General features: G+C 34.3%; 4 protein-coding genes across 6 annotated transcripts; 2 read left to right on the top strand and 2 right to left on the bottom strand.

The window, feature by feature from the left end:
• Nucleotides 1-2,240: 2,240 nt before the first annotated feature.
• Nucleotides 2,241-7,050, bottom strand: LOC123201131 (probable WRKY transcription factor 32). The gene is made up of 6 exons (XM_044616592.1): nucleotides 6,955-7,050; nucleotides 6,652-6,856; nucleotides 6,497-6,546; nucleotides 4,873-5,555; nucleotides 4,631-4,789; nucleotides 2,241-2,924 (listed from the first exon to the last, which is right to left on the bottom strand). The coding sequence occupies exons 2-6, from the start codon at nucleotides 6,848-6,850 to the stop codon at nucleotides 2,567-2,569; spliced, it is 1,449 nt and encodes a 482-aa protein (XP_044472527.1). The 5' UTR covers nucleotides 6,851-6,856; nucleotides 6,955-7,050; the 3' UTR covers nucleotides 2,241-2,566.
• A 6,696-nt stretch (nucleotides 7,051-13,746) lies between these two features.
• LOC123200630 (probable purine permease 5) lies at nucleotides 13,747-16,341 on the top strand. 3 transcript variants are annotated; one of them, XM_044615921.1, is made up of 2 exons: nucleotides 13,747-14,021; nucleotides 14,946-16,341. In XM_044615921.1, the coding sequence occupies exon 2, from the start codon at nucleotides 15,013-15,015 to the stop codon at nucleotides 16,081-16,083; it is 1,071 nt and encodes a 356-aa protein (XP_044471856.1). In that variant the 5' UTR covers nucleotides 13,747-14,021; nucleotides 14,946-15,012; the 3' UTR covers nucleotides 16,084-16,341. The 3 variants fall into 3 exon arrangements, with proteins under 3 accessions (XP_044471856.1, XP_044471855.1, XP_044471854.1); XM_044615920.1 differs by having other exon boundaries at nucleotides 14,959-16,341; XM_044615919.1 differs by having other exon boundaries at nucleotides 13,750-14,021; nucleotides 15,005-16,341.
• An 854-nt stretch (nucleotides 16,342-17,195) lies between these two features.
• On the top strand, nucleotides 17,196-18,093 carry LOC123200263 (probable purine permease 5; the record flags this gene model as incomplete). The annotated part of the gene is made up of 1 exon (XM_044615407.1): nucleotides 17,196-18,093. A coding segment is annotated over one exon (768 nt), but the record flags the coding sequence as incomplete, so codon positions are not given.
• Nucleotides 18,094-18,419: 326 nt separating this feature from the next.
• LOC123200632 (eukaryotic translation initiation factor 5A-2-like) lies at nucleotides 18,420-20,900 on the bottom strand. The gene is made up of 5 exons (XM_044615922.1): nucleotides 20,688-20,900; nucleotides 19,660-19,782; nucleotides 19,489-19,545; nucleotides 18,819-18,893; nucleotides 18,420-18,735 (listed from the first exon to the last, which is right to left on the bottom strand). Exons 1-5 carry the CDS (start codon nucleotides 20,808-20,810, stop codon nucleotides 18,634-18,636), a joined length of 480 nt encoding a protein of 159 aa, XP_044471857.1. The 5' UTR covers nucleotides 20,811-20,900; the 3' UTR covers nucleotides 18,420-18,633.
• Nucleotides 20,901-21,869: the final 969 nt, after the last annotated feature.

A 21,869-nucleotide genomic window follows, 5' to 3' on the forward strand; every position in this document is an offset into this window, starting at 1 on the left:
TCGTTTTTGTCAGAGACGAAGACGACTGTCAGAGGTCTCAAACAGAGACGACGTGGCTGTCTGAGACCACCGATGGTCGTCTTCATCTTGGACGAAGACGAAATCATCTTCATCTGAGACAAAGACACTTCAACAAAGATGATTTCATCTTCTTCAGAGGAAATAGCCTACATCGATGGCTGGGAAGTGATTAGTAGGGAGAGTTGAGCCCGGATGAAGAGCCAACGCCATTGGAGATGACCATCTCCGATGATTTTGACCTTGATTTGCAAACCCTTGGGGGAAATTTTTGATTTTTCAAACTTTAAGTGGGGGCTGAATTGTGAGTTTTCAAACTATGGGGGTGACATGTAACAAAACTTTAAATTTTTAAAATTTTTTATTAAATGAGTATTTTGCCCCTAACCATAATTGTGATTTTTAATGGATGTGTGGGATTTTGAATTTTTCAAACCTTATTGGTGTGTCTTTGAGATAACACTTAAACTTGGGGGTGAAATAGTCTTTGGCCTATATAAAAAGAGATAAATACTTTATTCACCCTAAGATTTTAATAAATTATGTCCAGATTTTGTGTTTTAAAATACTATGATTTACTTCGCTGGAATTCAACAAATATTTATATAATTCTTTAATTGTGAATATTTTTTCTAGAGGTATGGAAAATATATGGGTAGAACGAAAACCACAGGGTAACCGACGTTGCAATTTTGATTTCTACCCAAAATTGGCATCAAAATGGTTACTTCCGATGATATGGAACCAACATTGTGCGGGTAGATTCTGGTTTCACCACTATAAGGAACCAAAACCGATAGGAGAACTGAATCCATTTGAGACTTTGAGTTGTTGTCTTGAACTGGTACCCAAATCAAAACCCAATGAGGATGTCAATATAAATTTTCCAACATTTTGAGAGGACTAGCACTGGATTTGAGAGAAGAAGAGGATGTTGAGGAAGAAAAATTCATGGAAAAGAAGAAAAAACTGAAGGCTGCAATTGCATAGAGAGCGATGCAAGTAATGAGTGTGAGAGCAATGAAAACAACTGTAGTGGTAGGCTTCCAAGAACGAATCAATGAAACACTGTCAAAAGATTTAGGTATTGAAAGATGTGGATTGATTTAGTCTTTCCTCTTTGTGCATTGGCATCAGAATAGTTTTCATTGCGATCAACAAATCGACACCTATCTTCTAAAATGAATTTTCCTTATGCAATCAGCTTCTCCAATTCCAATCGCATGTGTTGAGGTTATTGCTTATGGAAGATAGTGTGATTGAAGGGTGTTAAACCTGTTTAAAGGATGGAAAAGGTGGCTTTATTCAAAGTACAACTAGATTCAATCCAAACTCATTTATATAGAGCCAACCTCTCATTGAACTCGCTTCAAAGATGCTCAAACTTGAGCTTAAATTGAGCTTTAACCTTGATTCGATACTAAAATGATATTATTTTAATGTATATTAATCAAAACGATGTTTTGTATTGAATTTTTCAAACTCGCAAGTTTAACGAGTTAACACTTCTAAAATTTGAGCTCAAAAATATTGAATTTTCAAGTTCGAACTTGCTTGATTAAACTTGTTTTAGACTCGTTCAAGTCAAACTCGAGTTTGAACAAACTTGACTCAAATCCAACCGTAGTTAGAATATGCTCAAAACCTGAAACCAGAAAAGAAACCTAAACCCCAGGCAAGAACCTGTCCCCATATGTTCTGGTTCGGTTCCTAAATCTTAAGAACTTATCAGTTTCAGTTTTGATTCATACTTTTCCAGCAAAGCATCCAGACCAACTCACCTTGATTAAAAACCCAAATATCCCTCATCCAATTTTAAACACGAAGCTTTGAATGACCATTTACAATAAATCCAACGACTTTTGCCTAGGTAAAATAGTGAAGTTTTAAAACATCAAAGCAACTTCAAACAAGTAAAACTAGATTCTATCTCAGATGCAACCCAGAAATATGTTAACAAAACAGTACAAATACTTCTACATGTCCTGGGAAAACAAGAATTGCAAGGACAGTTCAGCCTGAAATTTATGAAACTTCGAGATCAAAACAAAGCAAACCCCTATAAGAGCTCACACAAGGTCATTTAAGAATCTTCATTAGCTGTACCAGATACCTAACGATTGACCTTAAAGCTATCCCGTAAATAATCCGAAGCTGACCTGAGTAACTGGCTAACTGGCATAAGAACTTGTAAGAACCTAGAGAAAGAAAATTAAAAGCCATACCAACCAATCCAAAGATGGATTCTACTGACTATTAGATATTGTTCTTAAGAAGTAACTAGCAAAAAACTAGATCCATGACCTGACAAAAAGGTGAAAGCTAAATGTTCCCACGACCGTAAATCAGCTTGAATACAATATCAACTATACAACCGCTCACAGGACTACATAGCTAAGTTAAGCAACAATAAAAAGATACAAACAAAAAAAAAAAAGGAAAATCAAAACTCAGAAAATCAATGATATGGAGACAATGTGTGATTTTCATATATAAGAAAGTGAACTAACAATCTTCTGATTGTAACCTGGGCTGATGAATGGAGACTTCAGCAAGGCTTTATTTCAAATCCAATGCTAAGAAGAGTTCGAGCTGATTCCATTGCCTTCTCACCTCCCAAGTCCATGGCCGCACCAGTCAATTCACCTTCTGCACCTGCTGACCAATGGGTTGAAGTTGTTTGGCTTTGGATTTCATCTGTTTTCTTAAATTGCGAATTGTTCTTGGATGTGGGAGCAGCAGCAGCAACAAGAGGAGCGCTGGGCGGGCCATGTCTCTTCTTGGGTACAGGCATGTCATGGTCATGGACCCCCTTATATGTTATAATGACGGCGCTTGTATTATCTACAGCTGTCTCAATGTGCTTTCGGACAGGGCATCCAGCAGAAGTGCATCTATAATAGTTCCTGAAAAGAAGTGATTCGTGAGAGAAGAAAAACTATGGGGAAATAGCTGCGACCATGTAATTGCTCAGGTGATAAATTTAAAAAAAAAAAAAAAAAACCAGCAAGGCCCTCAAGCCATTTGCCCCAGAGAACATTATTCATTAATCTAGGAAAAGATAGACAGATGCATGTGAACTCAACATTATAAGCATGTACAGCCTGCTAGCTCTCATGGAAAATTAAAAGGCATCTCATGGTTATTTAATACTGATTATTTTTACTAGCTAGCGCCTGATCTGATGTACTTGACATTTAAGACAATTGTAAAAGATATCTAGTATCTCACTAGTTACCAGATACAAGAAAATAACCACCTTAAAGTCATAAATGGGATCAGTAACTACATCAATTTATACAAGAAAAAGTGGTTTTCCTAGCAGCTGGAAAAGACCTATTTCCTTTGTGTTTCAAGAACTAGTGCCTTCCAATTTGTTTAAACATTAAGTCCTTTTGGTGCCCAGAACTATGGGAAAATGTCCATGAAAAACTTGCATGGAATTACAGATATTACCAGACCATTTAACCAATGTATTGTGAAGTTTCTATGTAGCTAATGATGTGGCCATCTAAAATAAGTATTGAATTCCTAAGAATTTATCCAAAGGAACATTGATGACATTCCACTTTAATAGTTATACTAATTTTTTTATGATAAAAGAATTTTAAAACAAAAATAGAAACAAATATAGGGGATTGCATGGCCCTTTAAAAACAGACTGCAAAGGGATCTAAAATATCGGTTAACCAAGTGCATAAAAACAGACTGATGATATTCCAATCTTGGTTTCTTTCTTCCCTTATTCCCTATGGTCATAATAAAATGTAGCCTCATATGTACTTGGTTAACCAAGATTTAAGATCCCTTTACAAATGGACATCAGAATCTAAAAAAGCACTTCAATCTCCACTGTTCATTTTATGCACACAGCCCTGGTACCACATGGGAAGGATCTGTTGGGTGGACACTTGTCCATATCCAATTGAGCTGATAAGTAATAAAGGAGCAAAATGCAGAAAAGGACATCCTTAACAATGATAGGTGGAACTGTCGAGGAATCTAGATTAATGCATGAATAATTCACTAAATTGTGTCCCAGAAAAATGGATCAAAAGTGACATTTAGAATTGGCAAGTTGATTTCCATGAGTAATCTGATGCTGCAAATCTCAATAGTGATGCATTCCTAGTCAATACATTGAGCTACGCTAACCTTTTAATTTTGATTAGACATAAGGGCACATGGCAAATGGAAAGGTTAAGCTATTGACAATTTATTTGATGCTAAAAAATTTTGCTGACATTAGATATATAATCATTCATAGCTTACAAATTTATTTTCTAATAATTTAAGAGCAGTCACTTGCAGTAAATAGGATTAATTAAAGTACCATTAATTAAGGAACATCAGCAAACTCAATTGCCCAGTAATAAACTAGATGAGTAGCTGCTTTAGCACTGAATAAGATAAAAACAAATATTTTCTTTGTGTATGTGTCTGTTGGAAGGAAGAACAGAAAAATCAAATTAAGAAAAATACACTTTCTCTCTGAATCAACACAGAATCAGCAGCTACAAAATACTTTAGTCATTGCAGTATCAGATCCACATGTAATAGGCTAAAATCATCCAACAAAAAATGTCATGGACATCAAGAAATAAGTATGTACCTGGGATTAGAATTTCCCTTCACCATTTTTTGTCCATACTTGCGCCATCTGTATCCATCAGCAGAGATTCCCACATCACCAGCTGCATGTATAACAAATTTAGGTTTTTTGCCCTGCTTTAAGGGAGGACTTGAACATGCAGCATTACCCTTCTTCACCCTGGTCACAAAATAAACAAGTTATCTCAACTACCAACTTCCTGAAACAATACTGAAGAACAGAGAATTCAAGTGTTAACTTGCCTTCGTTTTGGCTCAGGTTCGTTCACATGCTCCTCCTTCACTATAATTTCACCATTCCCATTACTGCCACTTAAGCTTGGTCGTTTTCTTTCAGGAACTGCAGTTGCTTCCTGTGTGCAATCTTTTGAAGATGTAGATGGATCTGAATCATTGCGCATTCTGATGGGTTGTTCTGCAACAATATTCCCTAAAGCAGGGCCAACAGATGGTGGAATCCTACTTTCACGAATGCAATTATTCTTGCGAGGTGGATCATGACTGTGCATGCCTTTATTAACAATCTCTATGACATGGCCTGAGTGATCAGAACATTCAATCTTTTTAGCACAGCATTCAGAATAAGTGCATTTGTAATAGCTACGGGAACCTGTAGGACTCTTCACTTGCTTCTGACCATATTTCCGCCAATTATAACCATCAGAAACAGGTGTGTTGGCAATGTGAACAACAGATACAGTTTTGACCTTAGACAAATTTTCTGGCTGAGATATGGTGTCAATCTTTAGTGGTGACAATCTTTGTTCTGGTAGAGTTGGACTTGGAGCGGATGATATGGATTGTGTAACGGAAGTTGGTGATAGTTCACATAAGGATGTTGGACACACTGATGACTGAGGCTGATTTTCTGCCTGAGCTTCAGCATTCTGGGCTGTTATACTAACTGATTGGTGGGCCACATCATCCTGCACCAGATAAAGATTACACATGGATATACATGGTGAAAACTTGAAGGAATGATAATGAGATGGACCAAAAAATTCAGAAGCTACAATACAGTATTACTATCCATTCCTTGTAAGTCAGCAAAACTAGGGCCAGTGAAATGGTTCTCCTCGTATTGTTTGGAAAGGCTTAGAGGCATAATGTATAGGACACAATTAAGAAGGTAGCCTCCTTGTTGACATCAACCAGTGACAAATTCTAAGGCACAGGTTATTGTTATTGTTATACTTTGACTATTGATAGTTGCTCCTTTAACCCTACTCCATGTACATTGGCTCTTCTCTACACAACACATCCAAGGAATTGAGGATAATATTTCCAATCTGTCATCCTGGCCTTGTCAAACCCTAATACCGGTGACAGATGCTAGCTACTGGACATTCCTTCAACCTGTACTTAAACCATTAACCCAAACCTCAGACAAGGATCAGACAAACAATAAAAATTCCATGGTAAGAGCCAGGTAATCAAGAGGTCTACCAAAAATATCAATTACATTAACACATTGAGTTACTAGGACCTCTGGATTGAGTCGTAAATTTGGACATCCAAACAATTGAACAGATCAAATAAATAATACTGCTCCAAACTTTCCTGCCAACTTTTACCATTAATGGCACAATACTTGCTCCAGTATCACACTCAGCATCTTCCATTTCTTGAGGAAATACAAGACAATAAATTTGAAACCATTTGTGAGTAGTCTTCACAAAATCGGTATGATTAGCCTATATATACAACTCAAAAGAAGACCACCAAAACATTTTAAACTTACTTCTTAATACAACAAAAACTTGAACCCCACTAATTTATTCAATTAATCCTAAACAAAAATAACAATTTCACCATTTGACAAAATTATATATAGTATATTTATATTTATATTTATATAGCTCCAAACCTGAAATTCAGCTCGTTCTAACGATCCCAAGCCAGAATTCTCTTGCAACCCTGCAAGATCACTCACAACGTAACCTTATTTTCAGAAAAAAAAAAAAAAAAAACATAAAAACATAAACTTGATCCCAAAAACACACTGAAAAAAAAAAAATTCACCTTCACACCGATTACTCTCGCCGAGCTGCTGTTGTTCCTGCGACTCACTGAATTGACTCGCTCCCTCATCTTCTTCCAGCAACTCTTCCTCCTCCTCCTCTTCCTCTTCTTCACCTTCCGTTACTTCCTCTTGCTCAACGTCGTCGTTTTGATGGTTCGCCCGTCGTTTTGCAGGTTCGAAGCTCTCGCTCTCACTCATGGCTCTCTTATTACACACACCGAGAGAGTAAAGTAAGAATCAAAACGAACTCTTTCACGCTTTTCGCGTTCGTGCTTTATTTTTTAATTTATTTACACACTAACCGATTTTTCGCGACCCAAAACGAAACTTTTCGGACGGAATGGGAACCGAAGAGAAACAGAGAGATTCGCTTAAAATGGCTTTGAAGTGAAGAGAGTCCAGCAAGAACTTGGCGGAGGGTATATATGTCTTTGACTGAAATTGACTCAGGCGGTTTTGGCTTAATCACCATAAACGCCCCATATTTTTAGTAACTGTCCTTGCATTGTGGAAACAATCCTAAATCCCTTATATTCATGGGTCTTTTTGAATCAAGTTGAATTCAAATAAAGGTTAGTTTAAAATTGAATCTAAGTCAAAACGGTGAGCTCCAACAGCCTCAAATAGTGAACACTGATGCTAAAAAAGACAACAAATCATTTAAAAGGAGAAAAAGAATCATCGAAAAAAAATAATTTTTGTATAGAATAGTTTATAAATGTTTAAACTCAAATCAAACTACTTAGTTAAAAATTCAATTTAAGTTTAAGTCATTCAAATTGAACATGGGTTTGAGTCCAAATTGACTCGACTCAAATTCATTCCTATCTATATCTCAAATTGTATATTTACCAACTATATAAAAAATTATTTATTAGGTAATATTGTCTAGTATATCCATTCTTTATAAGCTCAAAGTTCAACCATTTTTTCTTTTTTTAATGTGAGGACACAATTGATATTATCATAAATGATATGTTTATTAATAATTAAATTTTAAGTGAAGATCATTGATATTAATAGCTACAAGTGTGAGTAATAGCATTTGTTATATCAAAACGATTCGACTCATCTGAGGTTTCTGTAATGTCTAATTTTAAAATAGATAGTAATTTGATACAATCCTTGATAAGTAATGTTTAAGTTTGTGATTTTTTTATTTAACATTTCATTTTCATTTTATTTATTGTTTTCTAACTTTTACTTTGAGAATATTTAACTTAGTTTAAATAATATAAAAAAAATTATTTATGCTTCCATGTTAATTCATTGATTCATGATTGAGGTCGCAACATCCAAAGTAGGGGTTGACGTGATCCAAGTTAGATTGAGACCAGATTAATGTAAGTCAAGTTTATGCTAAAGAAATTATAGTTCATCAATCTTAAACTTAACTCAAGCTTGATGCCACACTCACGCCAAATTTTGTTTCACCAACATTTATTCTTTTTCTTGTTCGATGACTCTTTTTTTTTTTCCTTTTTAGTAATGTTTCTACTTGTTATTTGATAATATCGTTCATCATTGGCAAATCAAACTCAATTTCAAGTTTGTTATCTAGCTTTAAGTCAAGCTTGATTTAACCCTTATATGGGTTTGACTCAACTCAAATACAGCATAATCTATAGCCTATTTGGTTTACAATGGCCTTGTATTGTATCGTGTCAATCTAGTCTAAGTGATATCCTTACCTATAAATGGGAATACAATGAAAATCCTCAAACTATAGGGTATTCTACAAATAGAATAAAACTCAGTGTACGTCACAGTAATTTTCCCCAGGTGGTTTCTGTGTAAGGAACGCCGTTTATTTCTCCGTCATTGTGTGCCATGTTGACTAAGACGGTGTCAATTAACGGCCGCACGTGGCCGTTACAAACGCAAGGGAATAATGGTCATTATTGTTTAATCTTAGCTCTAGATTCTGTGTAATTAATAATTAAATAAAAAAAATTGTTCTCTAGTTGTGACTTGACACATAATGTTGACCATATTATGATTTTGTAAAATATTAATATTCTCATTTTACACGTGTTCTGTTTTAATAATGGAATATTATTTAGGCCAAACGACTATTTCCCACCCAAGGTTTAGCGTTTTCTCAAATGTCCCCCCTTTAACTATGGAAACACCAAACACCCACCCATAGCCGGTTAGATTTAACTAAACCCTAACGGTGGTAGGGGTAAAATCGTCATTTTTGCTATAATATTAAAAATAAACTAAAATAGAATCTAATTTACCCCCCTAAACTTTAAAAACTAAAACTTTTTCCCAGCCTAAGTTTTAAAAAATCGCAGTTTCACCCTAGGGTTTGGTTTTGAAATCTCCGACGACCGTTCCGGCTCCGTTGCCGACGGTCTCTCCCTCCCGAAGCAGTCTCTCCTTCCGACGAATGTTTTCCTCCCATTTGGAGGCTCGATCGGCGTCGAAAACGGGAAGAGGGACGAAGAACTTCGTCGGGGAAGACGAAGTTCTTCGTCTCCCCGGACGAAGACGACGGTTTCGTCTTTGTCCGGGGAGACGAAGAACTTCGTCTTCCCCGACGAAGTTCTTCGTCCCTCTTCCCGTTTTCGACGCTGATCGAGCCTCCAAATGGGAGGAAAGCATTCGTCGGAAGGAGAGGCTGCTTCGGGAGGGAGAGACCGTCGGCAACGGAGCCGGAACGGTCGTCGGAGATTTCAAAACCAAACCCTAGGGTGAAACTGCGATTTTTTAAAACTTAGGCTGGGGAAAAGTTTTAGTTTTTAAAGTTTAGGGGGGCAAAAGGAGATAAAATTTTTAGGCGTTAGGGTTTGGTTAAATCTAACCGGTTATGGGTGGGAGTTTGGTGTTTTCATAGTTAAAGAGGGGATATTTGAGAAAATGCTAAACCTTGGGTGGGAAATAGTCGTTTGGCCTATTATTTAGTGCCAACCCTAATGAACCATATTATCAAAAGACTTTTAATTAATTAAATAATATTATTAAAAATATAAATAATATTATTGAAAAGATAAATTATATTATTTGAGAATTAAACAATATTATATAAGAGACAAATGAGCTGAATTAGTTTGAATTTGAAATTATCAACTTAAATTTAAGCTTAAATTGATTTAAATAGTATACGATGATATCAACATTAAAAAAAAACCATTAAAAAAGTAAAGAAAAAAAATTACCTGTGAGCCCTCAAACTTGAGTCAAATTGAGTGGGAACAAGTAAAAGGAGAGAGAAATGACACAATAAATGCAATTTTTTTGTTCTGTCCAACAAAGAGATGTACTCAATGATTTTTTGGCTTTTAAATTTTAAAATTTTATTGGCCAAAGGTTTATTCCCACTCAAAGGATCTTCTAATCTCAAATTTTTATCTATTAACTATAAAAATTTCAAACACTCACCTATGAAAGGTTAAATCTATTAGTTTTAAAGGTAAAATCATTTTTTTATCTGTAATATTAAAAATATATTAAAATTTAATCTTCTTTCCCCTTCAAAACCTTAAAAACTAAAAGTTTGTCTCCTAGGTCAAGTATTAAAAAATGGCATTTGTAACCTCTCCTAACCATTGGGTGTGTTACAGAAAAACGGCATGAGTTCCCCTATTTTAGAGGGCCCGGGGAATATTTTTTTCTTTTTAATTATGCCCTGTAACACTCTCAATTTGTAATTCACACAAACCAGTCCTACCAATCGATTGGATTTTCATCAACTTAATTACAATTAGTAAAATAAATACATAATAATAACAATTATAAAAATTATCACCCACAGAAATTTTATAACCAATTTTCAAAACTAATCATATATATATGTATATATTACATATACATCATAACATTTAAGTTAACAATAATATGGTGCCTTTACCCTCAGCCTCATGTCTCATTAGTGCTCCCCGGGAACCTTTGCTGCATTTCTTTACCTGTAAAATGTTAAATTAAACGGAGTGAGCGACTATGACTCAGTAAGAAAATCATATTAAACACTTAAAGTATTTCATACCAGTATTAATCTCTTTCATACTCAGCGTGTCTGGGCTATTCATATATAAAATTATTGACACGGACACGCATTAAACACATATCAGAATTCTTTCCTTTCACACATTTATTCATTTCCTTACTATACAGATATGATTCACTCGTTATGATTTATGCATGTATGAGTGTCATGACATTTCTATTTTCTGATCGTACATCTTTCTCAACTCTTTATCAGCCACACAGACTTGTATGTATAATTCTAATGTAAATGACTTTCATAAAATATTTACTAATTTGTTTCTCTCTCTTTCTCATTGATCGATCTAGACTACATATGATAGTACTTACAGTCACCATACAAAGTATAATTCTCTCTTATATATTTTTTTTCTTTGCTGTCCACACAGTACAGCTAATATTTTTCTTTGCTGTCCACACAGTACAGCTGATATTTTTCTTTGCTGTCCACACAGTACAGCTGATATTTTTTTTTCTTTGTTGTCCACACAGTACAGCTGGTTGTCCACATAGTACAACCGATTATTTTATTTGCTGTCCACACAGTACAGCTGGCGTGTAAGGATTTTTAGTAGGTTTTCTGCTTTCCTGTATCATATGAGTCATTATAAAACCAAAAATACTTGTTTTCCATTTTCTAAAAACATGCGTGACTTAGAAAATATTTTTCCTCTTTCTTTATTTTTTTTTTTTCTAAATCATGCATATGTTATGATTCCTCATGTATGCATATATAATCATAATATGAAATATGCGCATTTATTATTTTCCCTTATTCTTTTCATTCCTTCTCAAACATCATATTATTTTCTCATGCATTTATATATATATATATATATATATATATATATATATATATATATATATATATATATATATATATATCATGCCTCAAATTAATTTCAATTTACAATATAGGCTTAATATAAGGGTTATTTCACATAACATGCACATAATTAAGCAACATTAACCTATATCGCATAAAATGACATTTTTGCCCTTATGGCCAAAATTTATCTTTTTACCCTTATGGCCAAAAATTACATCATGAATCCTAATGAATTTCTTTATCCTTTTAAGCATAAATCACCTTAATTCTAATACCTTACACACTGATATAAGTAAATGTTATTTAAATAACTTAACTCAAATTTACTTCAAGTATGTAAAGTATGAAATTCTTACCTTTTATTGGCTAAATAGATGATTTAAGCTTATTCACCTTTTTTTCTTCTTTCTGGCAACCTTAATCAACCAAAAATATAATCATTCATCAAACTTCCAAATTTCACATATTTTAAAAATTAAATTTCTTACCTTAGAACTGACCAGAATTGACAGATTTACACTTTTTATAACTGGGGCCTCTGGAAATTAGGTGGTTTAGCTAGGTTTTTGGACGAATTTTGGTTAAGGGAAAACTTTAGCTTAATTTCATGGAGTTCTCGGCTAAAAATGGAGAAGATGAATAGATTATATATTTTATAAGCCTTTTGGACCATTTTGCCCTTAACTTTTCCATAAATTACTATTTTATCCTTAGCCAATTACCAAAAACCCTTAGCACCACCATATAATTTCAAGTGTGCCCTTCAATTTTAATTCCCACTTTGTCCCTTGAATCTTTATAAAATGACCATTTTACCCCCTTTGAAAAATATTGCTCATTTAACAGTTTTCTATAATTCTTTTGCAATTTCTTTACACAACAAGTTATAAAATCAACTCTAGGGGTAATTTTGGAAGTGGAGTTTACTGACACACCTGAATTCGGATGTTACAGCATTCCCCTCCTAAGGGTTTAGTTTTCAATCTCTAAAGTCAAATCTGACATCATCATCAGTGACAAAGCTTCCTCGATGCATCACCATACTAAGGCGATCTCTCTCCCTTCCTCTAGAATGTCGGTTGATGCAAATCTGATTTAGAATGACAAAGACGAAGACCTCGTCTTTGTCTGGAAAGATGATTGTCTTCTTAAAAGAAGATGTATAAGAAGTTGATAGTCTTCTCAAACGAAGACGAGGTCTTTGTCTTTTTAGACCAAATCTGCATTGGTTGACATTCTAGAGGAGGAGAGAGAAATCGCCGGAGCATGATGATACGTCGAGGAAACTTCATCGTTGGAAATGATGTCAAATTTGACGTAGGGGATTGAAAACTAAACTTGGGGGGGTGGGGTGGAATGCTATTTTTTTAAATTTGACCTATGAGAGAAATAGTTAGTTTTTAGGATTTAGGGGGGAAAAGAGATAAAATTTTAAATAGTTAGGGTTCCATTAATTTTAGCCACTTATAGATGGGTAAATGAAATTTTTAAAGTTAAGAGGTGAAAATTTAAGATTAGAAGATACTTTGGGTGGAAAATAGTCTTTTGGCCAAGTTTATTTATCCATTTGCCGTTCACACTTACTAACAATTTTTTTTTTGATTTTATGTTAATTACTAATTTATCATTTTTAATGAAATTATAATACTACCAAAATACTTAATACAGAGAGGCTTGGATACCAGCACAATCCAACGCAAACATTAGTTGATTTGAGTTCAATTTGAATAGATAAAAAAATAACTTAAGTTTAACTTTAATTGGTCCTAAAAACAGTTTGAGTTTAACTCAAAAGAGAAATTCGAAGCTCACAATTCGATTTGAATTTGAGCGTTAAATTTATTGATTAATATCATTACAATGTCATTTTATTGACTGGGAAAATGACTTAGACATTTAATTAAAACAATCTCATTTTATTTAGTATCAAAATGACACTATTTTACCAACCATTGAGCTTAGATCAATTTGATTCAAGATATAATTAAACTAAATTCGAATTAAATCAAAGGATTGATTTATGAGTTCAATGTCTGGCTTGAGTTCGACTCAGTTGCTAATTGAACCAACAATCTTAGTTCAAGTTTGACTCAAGCGCAATAAATATGAGTTTGAGCGGAGCTTTATTGATTTGAATTGATTTTTGAGACCAAATTGCCCTGGCTTAGATGTAACCCTATGTACAAATTTCAATTACAAATCTATATTTACTTTTTTACTAAAATTATATAAAATCCCTGGATTATTAGGTTTTTTTATTTTAACTAAAATTATAAAAAGGGCTGTAGCCTGTAGGAGAGATGCATGTGCCTACGCCTACTGCCAGAAGTTATAGATATGAAGGGCTGCTGCGGCTGCAAACACTTGCAGAGAATTGAAAACGAAGAGGACATTGAATGAAGACCAATTATAAGCCCAGATTAAAGAAACACGATTTGCTTAACTGGGTACAGCGAAAAAACCAAATTTGCGTGGTTAGCCAAAAAGAGTGACGTATGTGGAGCTGACTTCAGTTTGGTGTTATCATGCGGCAAACTTTGCTTGAAGCAGGTTAGTTTTCCAACTTTTCAGGTCAATTCAGTTTAGTCACACTCTTTATTGAGCTTAAAGTTTGTGTCCTTTTGTCTGAAACCCATGGCTTTTTAAAGCAAATTACCGTGTGATTATTTATGCATCTGGGTAGCAATAAAGACTCTTGTCTTTTAGCGGAAAGTTTGATATGCTTAAAGGAAAATCATGGGTTCTATTTGCTTGCTAAGAAAATACTAGAGAAAAGAAAAAATGACTGAAGATTCCGTATATTTTTCTATATGGGTAGTCATCAAGATTGGCAAGGAGTAAAGGTTTAGTTTGTTTGGGTTAGATCTGAGTAGTGGAAGTATTGGCTTTTGTTGACTGTAGCTAGAAAGTTATCGGCTTTAGTACGAGTTTGTGGGTAGTTTAAAGTAGATAAAAAATTTAACGTAATTTCATTTTCAGAATCGATGAAGTGTTTATCTTTATTACATAGCGTTATATATATATATATATATATATATATATATATATATATATATATATATATTTTAAAACTTTTTTGGCTGTTCCTATTGACCTACAGTTGAACTTGTGTTTGGTTTAGAGTTTGATTTTGTATCTGGCCAATTGAAAGATTTGAATTTGAGGCAGATAAAGGGTTAAACTTACCAATTTTGTTAGATAGTTTTACGGATATTTCTCTTCCCAGTTTGTTCTCAGGTTATCCTTGGTTTCTTTGTATTCAATCTGTTGGTTATTAGCTCACTCAATTGCTTGAATGGTTTACTCTTAGGTTTGCTTGAAGATTTGAATCTGTTGGTTCTTCTAATGTTAATCAACCCGTTGCACTGACTGAAATTACTGCCTCTAAACGGTTTTAAACTTGTAGTTTGATAATCTTTAGGAATTCGGAAAATGTCTCTGGTACATAGAGTGATTTACTTATGATTACAGCAGTTCTGATGTGCAGACTAGATCAATCGTTTATTGTGATCTCGATTATTAATCTGTATTAGGGAACGAAATGGATGAGAGATTGTCAGAGGTAGAGCCTGTTGTTTCAATATGGGACAGAATTTCCAACTTAAAGAAAATGGCTTGGGAAGCTTACAAAAGAAAGTCAATATCTCATTGGATTCTTCTGGTATTGAGCAGTGCAGCAATGCTTGTGGCATTTCCTGCATCAAGCCTTCTATCTCGAGTCTATTATGATAACGGTGGCACCAGCAAGTGGATCATTTCGTGGGTGGCGGTGGCTGGATGGCCTTTGACTGCTTTAATATTACTGCCTACATATGTCTTTCTCAAAACTTATCCCACTCCTCTTGATATAAAACTCACCCTTTCTTACATAGTTCTGGGATTTCTGAGTGCTGCTGACAACCTCATGTATGCATATGCCTATGCCTACCTTCCGGCATCTACTGCTGCTCTTATAGCATCATCATCCCTGGTTTTCTCTGCATTATTTGGATATGCTATCGTGAATAATAAACTGAACGCTTCAATGATAAATGCTCTTGTGGTAATCACTGCTGCTATGGCTATAATTGCATTGGATTCAGACTCTGATAGATACAGCAATGTCACTGACAAACAATACATCATGGGGTATGTCTGGGATATCCTGGCATCAGCCTTTCATGGACTCATCTTTGCTCTATCAGAGCTAGTATTTGTGAAGCTATTGGGCAGAAGGTCTTTCCATGTTGTATTGGAGCAACAAGTCATGGTTTCTTTATTTGCCTTTGTGTTTACCACCATAGGAATGATTGTGAACAAAGATTTCCAGGGGATGAAATCCGAGGCCAAAGCATTTGAAGGCGGTGCTAGTGCATATTACGAGGTTCTCATATGGGGTGCCATCACTTTTCAGTTGGGGATATTAGGAGGCACTGCTGTGCTTTTCTTGGCGTCCACTGTGATGGCTGGTGTTCTCAATGCGGTAAGGGTCCCTATTACCAGCATTGCTGCGGTTATACTGCTGCATGATACCATGAGTGGTCTCAAGATCCTCTCACTGCTTATTACCTTCTGGGGATTTGCTTCCTACATCTATGGAAGTTCCTCGGTGAGTAAAGATTCTTCCTCATAGTACATTAATAATTTTGGATTGATTCCTTCTTCTTTCTGCTTTGTAAGTGTGTATCATGTGCCTTTATGGTACATAAAAGCTTTGTAAGTGTGTATCGTGTGCCTTTACGGTACATAAAAACTTTGCTTACCAGTTATTTCTTGAGTCAGATGCTGTAATGCACGCTTTGCAGGTTTGTAGAAGGTCGGCCTTATGGCACAATTAGAGTTGTATATGTATATAGTCTCAATATAATATTGTACCAAAATTTGGACTGTTTCCAAGCTTATAATGCTAGATTAATATTTGGTGCAACAAAACACAGGAAAACTCAAGCAAAAACAAATTCTTTTTTGTGGGATTAACATGTAAAATCATCAGGGTATTCCCTTTGAAAAGGAATATTAATGACAAACTTCAACTTGAGATTCCAAGAAAAGTGCCTAAAATTGAGGGAAAACAAGGGATATATCAGAAGTCATAATTTGGTGCACAAAACTCAAACAAGCATAAAAGAAAGGTGTAATAGAATAGTATAATATATATATATTACTCCGTGATGCTATCAACATAAATTCTGTTCATAACGAGATTCGCGATGCCTATTTTCTTTCAGTTTCATTTATCAAAAGCTGGAAGAGCTGTAATACTGCTAAGGTACTAATACAACTCTGCTGTATACATGGAAGAGTTCTATGGCCATCAGCTAAGGCGAATGCCATAGCATCGTATTCAAATCTTACTTAGGACCAACGGCCTTAAGGACACAGATCTGCTCCTCTCCCATTGCAGACATAACAGACACCACAAGGTCCTTTCCTTCAGCAAACCCATCTTTAATCTAGAGTGGACAAAAAGTAAATATAAATTCTGAACGCAAAAATAACAGACAAGCTCGCGAATATAAAACACACTACAAAATACCTGGCTTAGCAGGTTATGATCGGTGGGAAGCCTTAAATCATCCTTGGTGCTCCCATTTTCCATAAGAAGGCTCACCTACAAGGCAATGAACTCAATTAGTTAATCATCTAGTATGACAGAATACAAAGGAAACTTTAGGTAACTAGGAGATGCTTGATTATCATAAGGGTTAAAGTGACAACTGAATTATAATAAACGCTGAAATTATAAATCCTCTTGATATAACCCTTTCTTACATTGTTCTGGGTTTTCTGAGTGCTGCTGACAACCTCATGTATGCATATGTCTATGCCTACCTTCCGGCTGCTGCTGCTGCTCTTATAGCATCATCATCCCTGGTTTTCTCTGCACTATTTGGATATGCTATCGTGAATAATAAACTGAACGCTTCAATGATAAATGCTCTTGTGGTAATCACTGCTGCTATGGCTATAATTGCATTGGATTCAGACTCTGATAGATACAGCAATGTCACTGACAAACAACACATCATGGGGTTTGTCTGGGATATCCTGGCATCAGCCTTTCACGGACTCATCTTTGCTCTATCAGAGCCAGTATTTGTGAAGCTATTCGGCGGAAGGTCTTTCCATGTTGTATTGGAGCAACAAGTCATGGTTTCTTTATTTGCCTTTGTGTTTACCACCATAGGAATGATTGTGAACAAGGATTTCCAGGAGATGAAATCCGAGGCCAAAACATTTGAAGGCGGTGCTAGTGCACATTACGAAGTTCTCATATGGGGTGCCATCACTTTTCAGTTGTGGATATTGGGAGGCACCGCTGTGCTTTTCTTGGCGTCCACTGTGATGGCTGGTGTTCTCAATGCAGTAAGGGTGCCCATTACCAGCATTGCCGCGGTTATACTGCTGCACGATCCCATGAGCAGTTTCAAGATCCTCTCACTGCTTATTACCTTCTGGGGATTTGCTTCCTACATCTATGGAAGTTCCTCAGTGAGTAAAGATTTACATTAATAATTTTGGATTGATTCCTTCTTCTTTCTGCTTTGTAAGCGTGTATCATGTGCCTTTATGGTACATAAAAACTTTGGTTACCAGTTATTTCTTGAGTCAGATGCTGTAATGCACGCTTTGCAGGTTTGTAAAAGGTTGACCTTATGGCACAATTAGAGTGTTATATGTATACAGTCTCAATATAATATTGTCCCAAAATTTGGACTGTTTCCAAACTCATAATGCTAGATTAAGATTCGGTGCAACAAAACACAGGAAAACTCAGGCAAAAACAAATTCCTTTTTGTGTGATTAACATGTAAAATCATCAGGCTATTCCCTTTGAAAAGGAATATTAATGACAAACTTCAACTTTGAGATTCCAAGAGAAGTGTCCAAAATTGAAGGAAAACAAGGGAAATATCAGAAGTCATAATTAGACGCGCAAAACTCAAACAAGCATAAAAGAAAGGTGTGTAATAGAATAGTATAATATATATATTACTCCATCATGCTATCAACATAAATTCTGTTCATCACGAGATTCGTGAAGCCTATATTCTTTCAGTTTTGTTTATCACAAGCCAGAAGAGCTGTAATACTGCTAAGGTACTAATAGAAGTCGGTTGTACACATGGAAGAGTTCTATGGCCATCAGCTATGGCTAATGCCACAGCATCATATTTAAATCTTACTTAGGACCAATGTCCTTAAGGGCACAGATCTGCTCCTCTCCCATTGCAGACATAACAGACACCACAAGGTCCTTTCCTTCTGCAAACCCATCTTTAATCTACAGTGGACAAAAAGTAAATATAAATTCTGAATGCAAAAATAACAGACGAGCTTGCGAATATAAAACACACTACAAAGTACCTGGCTTAGCAGGTTATCATCGGTGGGAAGCCTTAAATCATCCTTGGTGCTCCCATTGTCCATAAGAAGACTCACCTACAAGGCACTCAACTCTATTAGTTAATCATCTAGTATGACAGAATACAAAGGAAGATTTAGGTAACTAGGAGATGTTTGATTATCATAAGGGTTAAAGTGACAACTGAATTATAATAAACGCTGAAATTATAAATCATATTAGTGAGAAATTTTAAGCAAAATCTGCGGAAATAAATTTTATACACATGCTTTTACACTGTCTAAGGGAACTCTTCTCTTGAGCCATTTCTCCATGATGATTCATATACTCCTTCAAACTATTAAGAAATGTAAATACCATCTATAATATATGAATCCAGTCATCCAAGATATCGGGAAATCTCAATAACAATCATACAATGGTATTTCCTGTCTATATTTTCACATTGATGAAAATAATATGTACATACTACATATAGAGTTGAAAAAGGCATTACAGTAAGAATTATTTAAATTTATAATAGAAATTTAAATAATTATTAAGTGGTGATGGATGAAGGGTGAAGGATCAAACTCTAATGTTAAAACAGAAATAATTTCTCAAGTTCATAAATCAGTACAAACAGTTAATTCTTGAAGCCGTAATTTGGTATTGATCAATAGAATAACTTACAAAGCCATCTTCAGAGATATCAATCAGCTGATAGTCAGTACGATTAACATGAGGAACCTAGGAATACAGATACAAAAGTAAAGAACAGACAAACAAGCAGGTGAGTTCCTCGGAATAATATAAAGAAACACCAACAGAAAAAAGAAACAGAAGCAAAAGGATTAACATTACATCACAATTGTGGGAAGAAGGAACAATATCTTCAAGCTTCTTCCCAGTAAAGATATCAATTCCCACAAAGTGGCACTTCGCATGTCCATGCTTTCCTGTCTTTGAAGTGGAAACTTCAACCACCTGCATCAGAAAAAGAGAAAAAGATTTAAAAAAAAAAAAGATTAAGATATTCAACTAACTCAGTATAGATGTATCTATATCACCACACACAAACCCCTTGGTATATGATGTCCTCGTAAAGTTATGAGGTCTTTTGCCGAGTTCCTTTGACAAGATCCTCTTGAACAAAGTAGTTCACCTTTTTACCTATGTTGGTGTGGAATAAGTCAATCCATGAGAAGGATCTCCTACCCACATTAAAGTTTTTATTGGAAAGTCTTAACCTTGTTGACTCCAACAACAAGCACAGGTACAAACAAAATCCTAACCACGTCTGTGAATTCGTGTTGTCAAAACAATTCAATACTGCAGTCTCTTACAAAGATATAATGATTAACCACACAACAAGATGGACAAACTAATTATAAAATATCAGTTCAACTATGAATTAATAACCAATAAAGCCAAAAGAAAAGTCAAACTTGTGCATAGTATGAATCCTCAAACTTGAAAACAACACAGCCAAATCACAAAGTTTGGAATTTTCTAAGGGCTACGAGTCCTCATTTAGCTTCGATTACAGCCACTAAAACTACAAGAATATAAACATATACTTGTTTAGTTTAATTACATAAATTTTCAGACAAAAACACCTTTCACATGAAATCTAATTCCATAAAAAAACCAAGAAAATCTAACAATTGCATCAAATCAACACCAATTCTCATTCAAAGCTCTAAACTTTACGGGTACAAAGAACCAAAAAAAATGAAAAATACACAATAACCATAAAAGAAAAACACAAACGACCCATCAAGGATCTGAGAAAAAAAAAACCCAGATGTGAATACATGGAAAACAACATAAAAAACCAAATCCATACATAAAATAAAGCAAAAAAAAAATTAAAAATGAAAAAAAAAAACCTTGCAAGGACGGTTTTTGATGACAATATAACCATTCTTGCGGATGGTTCCAGCTTGCTGAGGGTAAGTTTTGGAGGCTCCAGCATCGGCCCTTGATTCGAAGTGATGCTCCTCGTCAGACATGGTTGAGTTGAAAGCTTCTTCTTCTCTGCTCTCTGAGTTTTGAGTTTTTGCTTTGTCTTGTGTTTTTTGTGAATTTTAAGAGGCAAGAGTAAATAGGATGCCAGATTTTCTCTTTGCTACTGTTTTTTTTTTTAAATTATTTTTTGAGTTTTTTTATTTATTTTTTGAGAGAAAAAAGTAATACTGTATTCAAATTGAGATGTAATTTAAATAAGACTTAATTTTATATAAATTTGAATTTAAAAAAAAAAATTGAGATTGATTAACCAAAATTTAAAATAATGTAACTTTAGATTTGATTTAAATTAATTTATTTTCACTTATTTTATAAAAATAAATTTAATTATTTATTTGAATTTAACTTATTTGATTTAAATTAAAATAATTCAGATAAAATTTAATTTTATATATTTTTTTTAACCATGGTTAAGTTAACCTTAATAGAGAGGTTACTAAGTATTTCTTCCTATATATATTATTTTTCTATGCATGTCAAAAATATTATATAAAATGTAATTTGCAAAAGTTTGAATTAGAAAAAAAAAATTACAAATATATTCATAAGAATATTGATGAAGATTGATTGTTTTAATTTAATTTTATAGATAAATGAGAGATTGATTTGGAATTTTTTTTAATAAATTTCAAAAAATCATAAAAGGAAAAAAATTGACTTACTTTTCATAAGAGTATTGGTGAAGATTAGTTGTTTGTGCAAAATCTTTATTTTTTTTATTCATTTGATTAAAATTTTTTGAGTTCCCAAATTATTATTAGGAAGAAAAAAATTGGGATTTTTGTTGGAAAAAAAATTAAAAAATGAAGGCCTAGAAAGATTCCAATTTTTTTTTTCCCATTTTACTTAAAAATTATTAACAAATTAACAAAACAAATCAAACAGCAAAGTGTGAGAAAGGGTGAATTCGAATCAAGTCAAATTTAAGCTCAGCTTGATTTATATGGAATTGAATTCAAGCTTGGCTCATTTCAAAATAGCCGAATTCAAGTTCAATTTGAGTTTGAACTTAAACTTGAATTGAGTTTTTAACTTATTTGTTA

This window comes from Mangifera indica, chromosome 17, assembly GCF_011075055.1.
Source record: "Mangifera indica cultivar Alphonso chromosome 17, CATAS_Mindica_2.1, whole genome shotgun sequence".
NCBI classification, from domain to species: domain Eukaryota; kingdom Viridiplantae; phylum Streptophyta; class Magnoliopsida; order Sapindales; family Anacardiaceae; genus Mangifera; species Mangifera indica.

Coding starts and splice junctions, on each gene's coding strand:
- LOC123201131 (XM_044616592.1), bottom strand. CDS start 6,850: ATGAGTGAGAGCGAGAGCTTCGAACCTGCAAAACGACGGGCGAACCAT. Junction 6,547..6,651: donor CGAGAGTAATCGGTGTGAAG/GTGAATTTTTTT, acceptor GTGATCTTGCAG/GGTTGCAAGAGAATTCTGGC. Junction 4,790..4,872: donor GAACCTGAGCCAAAACGAAG/GCAAGTTAACAC, acceptor TTTTGTGACCAG/GGTGAAGAAGGGTAATGCTG.
- LOC123200630 (XM_044615919.1), top strand. CDS start 13,997: ATGCGGCAAACTTTGCTTGAAGCAG. Junction 14,022..15,004: donor GCAAACTTTGCTTGAAGCAG/GTTAGTTTTCCA, acceptor AATCTGTATTAG/GGAACGAAATGGATGAGAGA.
- LOC123200632 (XM_044615922.1), bottom strand. CDS start 20,810: ATGTCTGACGAGGAGCATCACTTCGAATCAAGGGCCGATGCTGGAGCC. Junction 19,546..19,659: donor CTTCTTCCCACAATTGTGAT/GTAATGTTAATC, acceptor CTGTATTCCTAG/GTTCCTCATGTTAATCGTAC. Junction 18,894..19,488: donor ATATCTCTGAAGATGGCTTT/GTAAGTTATTCT, acceptor AGTGCCTTGTAG/GTGAGTCTTCTTATGGACAA.